The sequence below is a fragment of the Manacus candei genome, unplaced genomic scaffold, assembly GCF_025592945.1.
Source record: "Manacus candei isolate 608988 ecotype Guabito, Panama unplaced genomic scaffold, ASM2559294v1 h1tg000008l, whole genome shotgun sequence".
NCBI classification, from domain to species: domain Eukaryota; kingdom Metazoa; phylum Chordata; class Aves; order Passeriformes; family Pipridae; genus Manacus; species Manacus candei.
The window spans coordinates 6,567,687-6,583,915 of NW_026138056.1; the positions used below are offsets into that span (position 1 = coordinate 6,567,687).

At 41.0% G+C, this 16,229-nt stretch overlaps 1 protein-coding gene across 12 annotated transcripts in view; it reads right to left on the bottom strand.

Annotated features, from left to right (window-relative positions):
* Positions 1 to 16,229, bottom strand: part of MTCL1 (microtubule crosslinking factor 1) — a 105,124-nt gene that overhangs the window by 76,151 nt on the left and 12,744 nt on the right. For all 12 annotated transcript variants that reach the window (XM_051772666.1, XM_051772655.1, XM_051772597.1 and 9 more), the window contains exon 3: positions 15,599 to 15,757. In XM_051772666.1, the coding sequence (XP_051628626.1) occupies positions 15,599 to 15,757 (159 nt within the window). The remainder of the gene's footprint in view (positions 1 to 15,598; positions 15,758 to 16,229) is intronic.

Consider the following 16,229-nt stretch of genomic DNA (forward strand, 5'->3'; position numbering starts at 1 on the left):
AGTGCTTGTATTTCATTAAGATGAGGAAGGAAATTTTGTCTGCCTTCTGATAGCTGTTTGTGCCAGCCAAAAACAAATTTATGGTGTAATTGAAATTACATTCCTCTTCTGCTACTCACTTGCTTCTGCTGAGCATCATTATGCTGATACAACTTATCATGTTTTATATCTGAAAGAGCTGTTCTGTTTCCACAATCCCACCCTTTGTAACATTACTTTCTAAAAATCTGGGCACTAAAATCTCCTTTCCTGTCCTGGTTCCCTTTCATGAAAACTCTGCTGACAATTGTGAGACAAAATACAGAGGATGCACACAATCTCAAAACACTATTAAATCTTCAGACATTTAAGACATACTTTCACTGTCACAGGCAAATTTTCATTTTGAACTCTTGGGTCCAGTGTCTCTCATCTAGCAAATGCTCCAAAGAAGAGTAGAAGAGGGACAGTAACATGCAGCTGATATATCTGTAAGTAGGGAAGCACCATGCATCTGCCCCAGGCACCAGCCACACGGAGGATCAGGCAACTGCAAGAGGAATATTTGTACATGTAGTTCCCCCTGATGCTCAGGAAAGAAAGGAAATGAGACATCTCTTCCATTCCTCCTGGCAAACGAAAGAATTATCTGCTATCGAAGGCAGAACGTGGTGGATTGGCCGGTGCCCTCAGATGTGTAATTGTAAGGTGCTACCTCCACTGATTACAGCAGAGAACAGTCGATCTGTGCCAAGGAATACAGTCTGTTCAGTAGAACCTTTTCTTACTCTTGTTTACAAACAAGCCTTACTCCATGCTGAGATTTCAGGACTGGTAATCGAAAAGTACACTAAACAGATTTACCTTGAAGGTCTGCTTGATCAAACAGGAAGCCCCAGACTCTGCTTTAAGTACCATTTTCAAGAACAGAAATGCCCTTTAAAAGTCGAATGCTCAACCTCATCTAGTCCAGATTTTAGTTTGTTACCTGTTGCCACAATGCTGAGCTGACAGTCTGGAGTTGACATAATGGTACCACATATGAAGAAAAGGGACTGTGGTTGCGGCATGCCACACTGTATGGGTAGGAGTAGGCATGAGACTCTAATCGTGGGGTTTTAAAGCCAGCTGTTGGGAGTATCCACAATTACAAGATACAAGATCTTGATATTTATCTGGCTACAACCAACATACTTTATTAAACCTTAGGCACTTGTTTGGTGTTGAATATCAAACCAAAATAGCGAGTGCTTTGATGCAGATGTCTTAGTCTGAAGGATTCATTAGGTCTTTAAGAATAATAAACAATTTGAGACAGAAAAACATCTCTTAGTTCAGCAGTCTGCTTCTGGAGATTGTCACTGTTACCTGTGAAGGCTTGATTTGCCTTCACTACAGAGCCATCTTCTCTTTAAAAACTGCAGACAGACAACAATCAGACCTTTGACTCCTCCAAGGATCCAATCTCTTGTAAATATGTAAGTGTTGTCATCAGTTTCTCCCATATTTCAGAATTTCCATGAACTGAATGCTAAACTCCTCTAAAGCTTAACGTGGACATATTTTTCCCTACTTGGGCAGTAATGTGATATTTTACTTTGCATTTCTTCTTCATCTCACTCCCCAAGGCTGCTTTTCTAACACACACTCAGTCATTAAAAAAAAAATAATTTTGCAATTAAAGAAAGAAAACAAAGTAAAAAGCCAAAGAGTTAATACCCCATGAGCTTAAAAAAAAAAAAAAGAACCGTAGGTAGCTACGATCATTCTGACATCTGCTCACTTCTCATCAAATTCTCCATCTCCTATCAAACTATCAAAGAGGAAAAGATAGCTTGTCACTGCTATGCATGTTATACAGGCAGAGTCTGACTGCCTGGCTATGATAGCTAGGAGTGTTGTCAAAAAAAACCACAACTAAATGCACAGTCACTAATGATTTCATTACGGTAAATCTTTCATTTGAAAATAATAGTCGGTACTTTAATGGAGAAAATGGAAACTCAATAAATCCTTAATGATTCCTAGTCTTTTTTATGCTAGCATGGCAAAAACAATTCTTGGAAATGTCAACCTGCCAATCTGGTTTAAGATTTTAAACCTTTATGAAGAAATTCATAGGGAGACTAGAAATATTTCTGTTAATGGCTTTGTTTGAAATGTCTTGATTATGGATAATCAGCTATGAGTAGTTGCAACACAAGAAGCCCCTGAATAAAAAATTAAAGCCAAATCAGTAGTATCTCCGGGCTTTCTATTCCTCATTCCTCATCACAAAGCTCCAAGTGGTTACTGCCACATCCTCCTCACCCAGCAGTTCTCCTTCTGAGACAGGAGTAAAATGAGCCTTTGGTGGTGGGCGATTTATCTGAACTATTTCCTCTCACGACTGTCCAAGAGGAAATCTCATATTCTCCCCTTTCTCCTCTCTGAGCTGCCAAGTAAAACTCAACTCCGGACCTCAAAGCAAGAGCTAGAGCAGCCAAGGGAGGAGCCAAATCAGTTGCAGACCGGGAAAGGGATGAAAAGATGGCTTCAATTTTAAAGATCAGATTGTAATATAACAAGAACAACAATCTTTGCATCCTAATTAGTGCTCCTGTTCCCTTCAATTATGTCAGCTGATGACCTGGAGTAAAGGTGCCAGGATCCAAACAACATTCACATTTAAAAGCAGTTAACAGACTGTCAGGTTCAGTTGTGAAAATGCCTTTATTAGTAACCGGTCTCAGTGAATCCTAGAACACACTTTCAGTTTTTATACACTGATAATTACATGCTGGTTGGTTTAGGAAACTGAAGATAATGTGCAGAAAAGCTTTCTTTTTCCCTCTCTCTTGATTTGTGTTCACTATGAAAAATCATGTAGTAACGTTGCAAAGGCCTTTCTGTAAATACCAGACTCTTTGAAGAGGTATTGTAGTTCTTGTGCAGCATTTCACTGTGGATACCTGTGGGGTATTCTATCCACAGTCTTTCTCTTGCTGTTACTTCTAAGGAAAGCATCCGTGAATACATGAAGTGTGTGTGAAATGTCGATGCAAGCATTGCTTGTCCTCCAAAGGCTCCCTCTTCCTTCCCTTTGACTAAGAAAATTACTGCCAAATTTTTTCCTGATCGTCTTGTAGCAAGGAAACAACAATACCAAAGTTCTCTACAGTGTTTATTCATACCCACTCAGAAAGACAGCAGTTCTTGTGATGTATCTCTTTCTTCCAGAAGCCAAATAACACAAAACTATGTTCAATGACAGGCAGCTGCAGGAGTGGCGATGGTTCATCTTCCTATGAAGAACCACAGGAATGCTTTCCATTTTTTACATTTTACCCCCAAAGAATACACAGTTTGGTACCTATGTTTATTCTTGCAACAGTTGTGGCCAAGAGAAGCAAGAGATATCTCTTAATTTGTGTTACTTGAATTACAGTCTCCTCTATGGCTGTGTGAACTGCTGGACTATCCACTCAAACAAAACAGAACAGGCACAAAACTTTACCCAAGAGAGAAATCAACACTGTACAATCAAAACCACCCTGACTTTAATATTCACTGACATATTGTTTTCCATTTTGTTTGGTTTTTGCACCTATTGCAGTCAAGACCAGAATGGAAGTAACCAATTTTCCTACCAAGGGAATGTTCTTGCAGTATTTTCAAGGAAATTGAGAGCAGGTGGAACCATAAATAGAAGAAAATACTTCCTGTTTGAAGATTTTTGTGCTTGCCTGAAGCCCTGGCCTAAGGGAGCAAAAAATTCTGGCAGCAGCTGTAAAATAACTTTCCAAATGGTGAAGCTCAGCTCCCTGTGCCAAGGTGCGTCTGAAGTCCTGCCCGTCCCAGCTGCCCCTAATCTCAAGGGCTGGTTTGCATATACTAGAGAACTGTGTGTTCAATTTAGCGTGCACATCTGCAATATGCAGAGGAAAAGCCTAAGGTGAAGAAGGAAAGGCACGAGCAGAAAATGTGAGAATCCCACCAAAGAGGGACCTGTAGAAGGGGAGGGAGGAAAGCTGATCTCTTTGGCCGCCTGAGGAGATGCAGGACACCAAAAGGGAGGAGTGGGATGTGCTGGGCTTTTCAAAGCTACATTCTAACTCAGCTTTTTTTTTTTTCTTTTTTTAAGGAAACTAAAATCTTAATGTCTTTTTCCTTTCCCTTGTGAAGGTAATCCAGAAACTATAGTCACATACCCTGACAGCTGACCAGAACAGTGGAAAACGAGACCTGTCCTTATACAACTATGAAACATAACGGTCAGCTCACAACAGTGAGCTCCTTCCCACAAGGGATTTCCACCATTTCACATCCTTATAAGTAATGTAGAACCTGCATTTCAGTTTGTCCCCAAACTGTTGTGGGAACCTTTCCCTATAATTGCCCACAGTTTATGATACCTGTGGCAGCAAGCACTACATCTTCTGGTTTGGGAATAATCAACAAATTAATAAAGTCATCATAAGCATGGTAATGAAAAAGCAGAAGTATTCCTTTAGAAAGGAGGGCCCTGGGAACTGCCAACCTGTCAGCCTCACCTCTGTGCCCAGGAAGATCATGGAACAGATCCCCCTAGAAGCTGTGCTAAGTCACACGAAGTACAGGGAGGTAATTTGAGACAGCCAGCACGGCTTCACCAAGGGTGAGTCCTGCCTCACCAACCTGGTGGCTGGATGAAGTGACTACATCAGAACACAAAGGAAGAACTTCTTATGTTTTCTATCTGCACTTCTGTCAGGACTTGACATGGTCCTCCACAACATCCTTCTCTCTGAATTGGAGAGATATTTATTTGATGGGTGGACTGTTTGGTGGATGAGGAATTGGTTGGATGGTCACATCCAAAGGGTAGCGGTCAATGGCTCAATGTCCAAATGGACATCAGTGACAAGTGATATCGCTCAGGGGTCTGCACTGGGACCAGTACTGTTTAATGACTTTATCAATGACATAGGTGGAGGGATCGAGTGTACCCTCAGAAAGTTTGCAGACAACAGGAGGCTGAGCAGCACAGTTGACATACCTGAAGGATGGGATGCTATCCAGAGGGACCTGGACAAGCTTGAGAAGTGGGCCCATGTGAACCTCTCAAGGTTCCACATGACCAAGTGCAAGATGCTGCACCTGGGTCGGGGCAACCCCTGGTATCAACACAGGCTGGGGGATGAACAGATCAAGAGCAGCCCTGTCGAGAAGGACTTGGGGGTGCTGGTGGATGAGAGGCTGGACATGAGTTGGCAATGTGCACTTGTGGTCCAGAAAGACAACCATATTCCAAAAAAAACATGACCAGCAGGCTGAGGGAAGTGATTCTGCCTCTCTACTCCAGTCTGGTGAGACCCCACTCTGTGGTCCTCAGCACCAGTTAGAGATAGTCCAGAGGAGGGCCCTGAAGATGATCAGAGGGCCGGAGACCCTATCCTATAAAGACAGGCTGAGAAAGTTGGAGTTGTTCATCCTGGAGAAGAAAAGACTCTGGGGAGACCTTATGGCAGCCTTTCAAAATTAAAGAGGTCTTAGAAGAACAACAGGGACACACTTTTTAGTAAGGTCTGTTGCAATAGGACAAGGTGTAAATGTTTTAATCTAATAGAGGATAGACTTAGATTGGACGGAAGGAAGAATTTTTTTATGATAAGGGTGGTGAAACACTGGAACAGGTTTCCCAGAGAGGTGGTAGATGTCCCATCACTGGAAACATTCAAGGTCAGACTGGGGCTCTGAACAACCTGATCCAGTTGAAGATGTCCCTGTTCATTGCAAGTGGGTTGGACTAGGTGACCTTTAAAGGTCCCTCACAACTCAAGCTATTCTATGATTCTAGGAAGGACCAGACTCTTGAAAACTGAAAGGAGAAATGAACAGAAAAAATTCCTCAACTACTTTTTATAGAAAAATATATTCTACGTAATGAAAAACATTAAAGACAAAAGCAACTTAAAGGTTTTCAGATTTGCATCTGCCTTAGAACTGTTTTATCTTATAATTTAATTACTTCATTCCCTCCTTCATCCCTTCGAAGTCTGCTGGTTTTGATACCACTGAACTCAGGGATGGGAATTTATCCTGAACTCTGCATACAGCAAGAATGAGGAGAGCTGCCTTCACCAATCTCTGCACAAGACCCACTTTCTCTCTGTACAGCTGACTGTAGAGAGCACGCTACAGAGATTGGACTGTAACTATTTTGGAGTGATCCCTGAGAAAGAGGCCTTAAATAGACTAATACGTACATCTGGCAGTCTCAGATGGATCGTTGTACTTCTTCTGCCCACGTAGACATCATGTTGATGTCTCTAAATATCAGCACCATTTTCCCTCCCCAGCTCTGGCTACTATAATTGGAGCAAGACCTAAAATTTTCATACTCAGATAAGAAAGAATATCTTGTAATGTTTATATTAATTTGTGCTTGAGCTTCCATCTGACAAAATATACAGTAAAAAGAAAAATAAACACAGAAATCAGAAATAATGTACCCATTGGGGCAGACTGTGTCATTTTTCTAGAATGAATGAACCACCATTATGGGTACTAAAAGGAACTTCAGGCTTTCTCACATCAAGGTACATCAAACCTAAAACTAAATCAAGCAAAGGCTTTGCCATGCTTCCTCCCACAGAACATATACTGTCTCCTTCCCAGGCATTTTTCAGCAGGCTGAGTGTAGGAATGAGGTGGAAAAGCATGATGACCTTGCAGTGAGCTCCCCGCTGATATAACTGCTGAGAATACCAATGGGAGTGTTGGGATCATTCCTGTGGGGATGAGAAAGGGGCTGAAGTACTGCACATGCCACTGGTTTGGCATGGATTAGGTTTTTGAAAAGAGCAGGATGGGTGAAAATATCTTCATCTGTGGCACAAGGAAACAGATTATTTACAGGGAGTAGCAAAAGGTGCTGATTTGCTTGAAGACTAACAACTGCTTAATTCCACCTCTTTGCCACTTAAACCCTTTTCCTGACTTGCTTGCACCAACTGACTCAATTTTTCCCTTCCAGGGGAACAGAGAACTTCTTGACAGATCCAGGCAACGCGTGGTGCACTGCCAAGCTGGGCTGTCTTTCAGCCAGTAAGGCTTTGGACAGTGGAGCCAGGCTTACCTGCACAGTGCCAGGCGTAGGGAAGGGGGAAAGTCCAGTGCCATAGCATGTGGCAAAGCAAAACTTGCCAAGAGGGTCAGATCTTTGCCCCTCATTCATCCTCTGACAGTTTGAGTAGTGCGATGTTAATAATTCATAAGTTATCTGTGCAATAAGTTACATTCTCCTTTTAAAAACAGAGCTAGAGAAGCAAGTGTAAATAATTAATTTCAGAAGAGATATAATCAATTAACCCTTTCAAAGAAGGACAAAAATCTATAGCTCTGGATTTTTTTCACCTTCCTAAGCATTTCTGGACAGTGCCGTCCCCACGGGTGCCAATGCGCCAGTGCAACACATATTCCTACGGGCAGCGTCATCATAACAAAAACCACAGGCAATCTGGAGAATTTGTTAAGAAACTATGCATCTCACAAAGCTCCTCTTCTCACCCTGACAGACTGTCTCTTCCTCTTTTCCATCCCGCTACCCAGAGCTCCAGATGCTGGGATGAAATTACCGGCGATGTGAGATGAAAACAGTTGGTGCCTGCTCACCGTGAGCCAGCCAAAGGGTGGCAGTGAAGCTGTGCCTCCCAGCAGTGGTGGCACTGGGTTTGATGCTGATGTCAGCTTGCACTGAGCGCCAAACAAAGGGAGCTTTTTTACAGGTTTATACACCCTTCCTCCTTCAGCTGGAGCTCCCTCATATGCTCAAGGCTATGTTCACTTAGGATCTGTGCTGGCTCCTCTGAGCCCTGGATGGAAAGCAGGAAGGACAAGGATGAGATGTCTCCAAAACTGCAGTGCCCTGGTACCCACCTCCATTCCAAACACTGCATACAGCATGATGCTTCCCCCATGAATCGTTACCAGATGGTGGCTGATCTGAATTTCACCAGAGTGGAATGATATGGGATATTCCTAATCAGCTTCGGTGTACATTTAGCTGTGGATATTCTAGCTTTAAATCACAGCTTCTGTTCACAGAACAGCAGTATGCGGCAAAAGTTTGCTTGTCCTGAAACAGTCTTGCCCACACCTTGGCAAGAAAAGCAAAGAGTACTGTCTTCACCTGGGACTTATGCCCCAGTTGAAACATGATTTAGAATATAGAGAGCATACAATTATTTTTTTGTCCCAGAACAACACTTGAAGGATTTGCTACCAATATTTTGCAAGGGTTTGCTGAAGAAAACCTTTAATTGTGTTACGGATAAATTAAGGGAAGGAGTGAAAAATAAATTCATATTTTTCAAATGAAAATGTCACAGAGGCTACAGTTTGTTTGCACTGTCACTGCTGAAAGCCCATGTGACAGACAGCAGGATTATTTTTGGTAACTGAGTGGAGGATGGGGAGACTGATACACAGTTGGAGCTTCGTGGAGGTTATCTCCACACCAGTCTCTGCTATTGAAAAAGTAGCAGTCTTTTAGCTACCAAAAGACTTCTGCTATGTAGAGACTGTAAGAAAAATGGATGATCCATGGAGCATAAAGGAATTTCAGTTACCAGAAAAAGAAGGTATCCTTATAACTAACCAGTACCTGGACGATCATGCAGCTATGGTAGGTCATTTTTCCTGCTTTAGCTGCCATCACTTAAACATAATTTCTCCATATGCTAAAGCTAGGTGTGGTCTTTAAAAATATTTGGGAGTAATGAAAGGGGTGAGTTAGCTGAAGCCTGTGTCTGGGATGAGGTGATCTGCTCAGGCAGAGTAACAGAAGAACAGAGGGTTTTGAATGTGACAAAATTCTGGACGTGATCAGCAGAATCGCTATTACTTTATCTCAAAATCACTCACTTCAAAAATTATAATCGGATTTGGAAGTAGTGTTAGAAGATTGCTGGCAAGTGTGGAAAAATAGCAAATACCTAGAAAATAAAAGACTAGCCAAAGCTTGGTGGCAATTTATTTGGTAAATCATGAATTCAGAGGCAGATACTGTTTGGAGAGGGGCATTTATAAGCATAAGAGACCTTTATAAGCATAAAAAATTTTCAAAACATTTCGAAAATTTCAGGTGTTCTTTTGTTCAAAGATATTTTAATATTTCTAAAAAACAAAGTGGGCAGTGTATTAGAAGATGTATAATATAATTACTTTGAAAAAGAAAAAAAATCATGTTACTGAGTTTGCTTCCTAATTATTATATTTTTCTAGTCCAGCCAGATCCATTCCCATGTGTTCCCTCCACCCTGTTTGTTGGTACCGATAAGGGACAGGCCATTTCACTATCTGTACAGCTCCTGAAATGCCATAACAAGTATAAATCATTCACTGTGGTTTAGGTACCAATTCATTATTTATCACAGTAAAAAAAAAGATACTGGAGACAAAATGGTGCTGCGGTAAAACTTTCATGCAGTTAATGGGGTAAGTTATGATTATTGCACAAGACTTCATTACTTATAACTGTCACAAGCACTAAGTTCTAAGAAGGGTTATTGAGTCAACATGGTGTTCTTGCTTATTCCTTTTAATGTTGCTTGAATCTTGCCCTGTTTCTCATAAACTTTCCATCATGTAAACTCATTGATAGCTAAAAAAAGTCATACATTACAAAAATCAAAGATTTCTCACAGTATAGCCCTACTTCAGTGAGTAAACTTCATTTGACAAATGACTGAAAAACATTATGGGATACATTAATAAACATGTATGAAGTTCTAGCTAATGAAAATATGGGTAATGTTTTATACAAACAAGTGTGTTTTCACTAAAAATAATTTCTTCACCATTTGTGTATCACTTCACACCATATCTGTATATTTATATAAGAGAAAAAAGAGAAAATGTGATTTCAGATTGGAATAATCACACTTTGCACTCATGTGGCATATATTATGCCCTACTTATAAGGTTCATAGCAATGAAAATCAGTGTCACACTCAGCTCCAAGGAGTAGCCTCCAGATTTCATTTTGCTATATTATGTTTATAGAGCTGAATTCTTCCCTTGGCAAAATGCTCTCCACCTCTAGTGATGTTAAACAGAGTAGTGCACATGCACTGAGAAGCAAAATTTTTCTCTAAATAATATGCCTGAAAGACATTTCATCTTATCTTCTATAACTCTATCAGTTTTATAAGCTTCTGAATGCACCTTTTCACTCTGTTAAAATGAACAGATATTTTAACAAAAAATTTTCTTTGACTCTTAAAAGCAGCAGTTCTTGAACTGTGCCTTGAAAATCAGGTGCTGCAGGGGAGGAGGAGAGAGTAAGCTTGGGCATCACAGCATCCCCATTAGCAAGTAAGCCTTGGATGAAAGAGCCTTTAGGGATGCCACTGCCCTAAAAAGCCCACAGGTAACCTGGGAAAGCCCATTTATAGTACGTACTGGTTTTCATCTCAGTCTGTGTCCTGGAGACATGTGTTGGAGACATTACTAATGGACAGTAGATTTGTACTTCTCTCCTCTCATGCAGAAATGAACGGGAACAGTATTACTTGACTTCCCATTTTGCGTCTATCCTTCTTTGTAAAAACACCAGTGAATGTGAGCTGCAGCCATCATTCTCCATCAACTAGAAGTGATTTCCTGAGTGAACACGCCCAGAGAACAGCACTTGTGTCTCTAGTGGTCCCAACAATCCGGAGGCCTCAAAGCACAAATGATGTCAACTGAAGTTAGGAGCTGACCAAGAAAATCTCAGTGTCACATGGGAGGTGGCTGCTACGCCAGAGGTCCTTGCAAGACAGAAAACAACACCTCTGGTTGCTCCCCCTCCAGTCCTTTTGCTTTCAGTGGCAATAAGAGAGGCTGTCACCTGCTCCGTACAGCGAACACGCAAGAAATAAATGCCCCTTTCTTCCCAGTTACACAGTTCTCACTCTTTTCTTGCTAAACCATTTCACAGTACTTACATCAAATCTTTCAGCAGCTGCTACTCCTGACCTTATTCCTCCCCTCTCTTTGTCTGGTCTGGCAGGGCTACGCTTCCCCAGCAGTGTCAGTGCTGCCACAGCTCTGCCTCTTCTCTCTACCCTGGCTAATGCCAAACCCAGACAAAGGACATGAGAAAACACACAATTAGCAGCTGCAAATAAGCAGCTGACTCATTCTCCCCATGGGGAACAGGAGCAGGTCCTGCTGCTGTCTCATGTGCCATCTCAGTGCATTTTCTACAATAAGTAGCAAAAATGGTCTGTTCTTCCCAAGGTACAGAGTTTTTAGAGAAAGGATTACTCTGAGAGGTATTGCTTACAGGGCAATTAATGACCATTGTACATAAGGGCACTCAACACTTGCCAAGCATGACTTCATAGCTGGTTACACTTACACTAAAAATAGATCATCTATTTGGGAAATATCTTTCCAGAGAAAATATAAGGAAGAAGTTCCCTAAAGATGCCTTGGTGGCTCCAAGGAAATGATGTTTTGGATGAGTTAGATGTTGAGTGGAGATGTTCAGTTCTCAAAGAAAATCCACTTGCTACTGTCAAGCCTTTGAGAAAAGTTCTGGTTTGTAGATGCTCAGAAGAGAGTTGCTAAGGATTTTGCATTGGTGCAAAGGAAAAGAAATTTTGGAAAAAAGTGTTCTGAATGCTTGCTAGTTGGTTGACAGAGAGAAATTCTTAACATACACCAGTATTTCTCAGGAGATGCATTAGGATATTAGGAAGGGGGAAATGACAGTTGCAGAGATGTTGCTGAGGTAATTTGTTAGTGATGGAGTAATTTTTTTTTCTCTCCTGGCAGCGTATTGACTCAAATGGCAATGTTAATAACCCAGACAACAAGAGAAAAAAAGCAAGCAAGCCTTGGCAGGGATACGTGTACTTACTGAACCTGTGAGGGCACATTGCCTTTGCTTCTAAAGTTGTAAGGAGGAAGCAGCTTTCGTAAGTCACAGAAAATCCTAGCAAATTCCTAGAAGGGATCATTCTCAGAGACATTCCAGGATATGCTACAAAGAAGTGTTCACAGCAGTAGGAAAACTCTGAAGCTCTGATGGAGAATGCCACAAAAAAAGTATCAGATGGCTGCCCCAAACCAGTTGAAAAGTTCATAGGGAAAAAAAAATAAAAAGAAAGGGAAGATATGAAAAAGGAAAAGTGAAAAAGTAGGTGAATGTAATCATGGAAAAAATTCAATGAACCACAGTGCTGCAGCAGTTTGACTGAAACAGAAAAACCTAGTACAGTCAGTAAAGTTAAAAAATATTCAGTGAGAAAACATTATTACCCAGTGAAAGAAGCAGCTTCAAAAGAATCAGTGGAAGTATTTCAGGAAAGAGTAGCAGATGATGAACCTACACCGTGATAAACAAATAATATCTTAAAAAAACCCATATGAAGTATTATGGAAAAGAAAGCACCATATAAGCTTTTGGCTAACAGGACTGAAAAAAAAGGAAGTAGAGTGGCATGAGTAAGCAAAGCAAATGCCAGGATACTGATGAAGATGTTCAGAGAAGAATGACGTCTAGCTGGAAGACATCAGAATTGGATAAAATCCACAAGCATTCATTAAACATCCTTAGCAATTCATATCTTAGCTCAAAACACAGGAAATGCAGCAAAAGGCTGAAGGGATAGAGCACTCTTATAAAAAAAAAAAAAAGGAAAAAAACAAAGGGAAACAGGTGGCATTACCCTAAAAAACCTGTAAGTGATTCACTGATTATGTGACAGCTCCTTACAGAAATATTCAGTGAAAATCAGAATATTTTGATGACGGGGAGTATTTGCAGATACCAGAACAAAACAAGAGTCTAGATGTGGTTTCGATAGATTTTGATAAACTTCTGCAAGTATGTCATGAAATGGGAATCTAGAAGCACCTGGGACTGGGGAGGGAAGTGCTTTAGCAGCAGGAGAGAGAGGGGAGGGGAGACTGTGAAGGATTATTTGCAAAGGTAAGACCCACTGAGAAATATTATTTAGTGACAAAGAGGAAAGTCTATCTTATACCTATTTATTACAACAACTTGAAATTACATGGTCAGTAGGAGGCAAAAAAATAATTTCCCAGTTAAACCTGTAAGGTTTCTTTCTTAAGGAAATAAGAATTTTATTTAGATAGAATGAGTCTGTATGCATTTTACACCAAAGAAATCCTGTTAAAAGTATCACAGGAGATGAAAACAGGTACTGGGATAAAAAATATGCAACAGCACTAAACATGATAAACGTTTGAAATTCTTCAAGAGATTATGGTAAAAACTAAAGGTGGTTTTAAAAAAGAGTGGTTTTCAGAGATGTGTACAATTACTAAAGACATTTCAGCATGCAAAACACGTTAAAGGTAATTAACATACATGCCATCTACTGCAGTGAGAAACTGAACCCGAGGGAATTGTACAGCAGACCAAAGCAGAAACTAGCACTGAATTAAGTAATAAACATGAACATGGATGTGAGAAAACCTTTTTGTTGATCAGGGGATGAAAAAGGAAAAGGGCTGAGAATAGTCAAGGATATTACAGGAAATAAGCATATGTTTGCAGTGAGCTATATCAGAGAGTGAATACTGTCTAACTGGGCCTAAGGCAATGCTCTAGGACTGGTTAGGAAAAATGCTCCTTCTAACTGTCAGCTTTTAGATAGACAAGATGCATAGTCAGCATGGATTGGGAAGAAGCTACATGGCCTTTGGGTCACTTTTCTCCTGATATATAAAGCACTAGCTTTCCCTCTGGCATGTCTGTAATACGCTCCTTTAGAGCTTTGTACATATTAAATGTTTCTAAGAAGGCATTGCTTCTGGTAGTTATTTGAACGCATCTTGAGTCAAGACTAGTTTCTTTTTTTTAGCAATGTCGACAATGTTGCCAACACATACTTATCTGACACACACACTGCTGTGTTTCTCCAGCTTTTGGCTCATCTGTCCCAGTATGACCTGTCAAGGACTCAAACCTCCATCTTCTCACCTACTGTGACCTTGTGAAATTCCGACTGCCAGAGAAACCACAACTCATGGCATGAGAAACCAAATTATCTCTACTGCTACTACTACTACATCTTATGATCCATTTTATGCCCTGCTGTATCTCCAGATCAGAAGAATACATCCCATCATTCTACCTGCTATCTTTCCCTTTCCCTAGCTCCCCTCCAGCTGCTGCCTCTTAGGGTGCAAAGCCCGCTTCGAAAGTAAGGGTGCATTCACTTTGCTTCTCAATGCAGCAGAGAAGAAGCAGAGTCAATGGAGCTTCCCAGCATGGCTAGACTGTAGCAATCTAAGCAGCAAGGCAAATTCAGCCTGGTTAGAGCTACCTTGAGACTTCAGCACTGATGGACCTCTTTTTTTCCCCACTGGTCACCCACAGTTTAATTTCTCAAACTGCTTAATCTCAAAGATGACCAAGCAGTACTTACTGGACCTGCATGTTAATCAACAACAAGCAATATGTTCAGGACTGTCAATGAGATGGTATTTTTGTACGGAGTATAGATTGCAGACCCTGTAACATAGTACTGTCCATTAAGCACAGCATTCATAAATAATATTGAGAAAGAAGAATAGCTAAAACATCATGCAGACTTTATCCTTTGTGTCAGGTTCATAAGTAATCTAAGCAACCCTGATATTTACACCAGCTGATGACCTGTTCTGTTAGGTACAAAATGCTCCTAAACTCTTGCACTGGACCACTGATAACTCAAACGCAAGAGAAATTAAGTAGGTGTTGTCCTTATAAAACTGAGCCAGGCTTTGTGCCAGTTGACTTGCAAGCAATGTTTGAAAGATTAAAATAACGCATAATTGCACCAGCTCTCTAAATCTGACCAGGGCTCAGAGGATAAATGCCTTACCTCATTATGTTTAAATGCTCTATCTCAATCTGGTTTAAAACAGAGCAGAGGCTGTGAGATGTCAATCTGCTGTACTGTTAAGAGAACAGAAATACTGCTACACATTGGGATGTGGGCTCCAGTAAAGAGCCATGCTTAGTATTTGGCTTTCCTTTACTGTCCCCTGCTCCTCAGCTCACTTGCTTCCAAGGATCATCACTTCACCCAGTATGACTATGTGTCAGCTCCAGTTGAAATGAACCCTTTTCTCAAGAGGCAGCATTTCTGTGCCTGAAGTGCAATGTTATTTATACATAACAGACCACATTCCTGCTGCCTAGCTCATGCTGGTGGCTCCCACTGTCACCACTGAAGAGTACCAGCCAAAACGGCGGCTTGCCTATCTGAACCATGCTCTCAGAGACAAGTCATGCACACCTCATTTGACTTTCAAGTAGGTGGAAGTCCCAGTCTGTGCAAAGGAGAGCCAGAGCTAGCTGGAGTCAAATCAAAGGGTTTTGCTCTAGTAGGAAGAGAGGTTTTAAGAAGGCAATTTAAAATGGGACAGAAGCCCTGTGAGAAGGCACAGACAAAAGCCACATCATCCACATCTCTATTGCTTCTAAACTATCACTGCATTTGGGACATGTAACAAAAGAGACCTTTTGAGCAATTGTACAAGCAATATTGGAAAGCATTTCATGTCAGATCTAGTCTAAGAAACCTGTGCATCAAATTTCCCATCTAACCCACCAACATTGCTCTGCATGCCTTTCCTGACAATTGCTTACCTCTTTTAACTTGTCCAGCTCATTTTGCAGCGTCTGCTTGGATACCTCCACCTCAATGATTTGCTGCCGAAGGACTTCGTTTTCATCTTCTGCTTTCACACGCTTCTCCTCCACACTCTCCAGCTCGTGGTGCAGTCTGACAGAAACATCTTTGGCTACCTGATAGGAAGAGCACAAATGCATGAAGATCATCCATGGGGAGCAACAGCTACAGTATGTCTCTTACAGTAAAAGCATATTACAGCCCTAGAAAGCCAAGAGATTTTTAATTCAATTATGACACTGTTGATGAAAGCCTCCGAGTTTTCCAAGTTCCAAAACGAATATTCATTTCTAATAAAGAAATCCAGAATGAAAACACGTTTGATCACCCATCTCCACATTATGCTAAGACAATGTCAGAACAGTGGGAGGAAACAAGCAGATACCAAACCTGCCCATCAAAGTTCCAGTATATCACGTAGATAAAGCAAAAGATAGGAATTGTGCTGTAAAGCTGACAGGTCATCGATCAAAGCAACATCCATGCAACAGTCATCCACCCAAATTTGCTGCTCTAACAGCAATCATAACTAAGCAAGAGTGATATGAAAGCACAGAAATATATGATAGCTTAGGTTTTCTGAGTCCA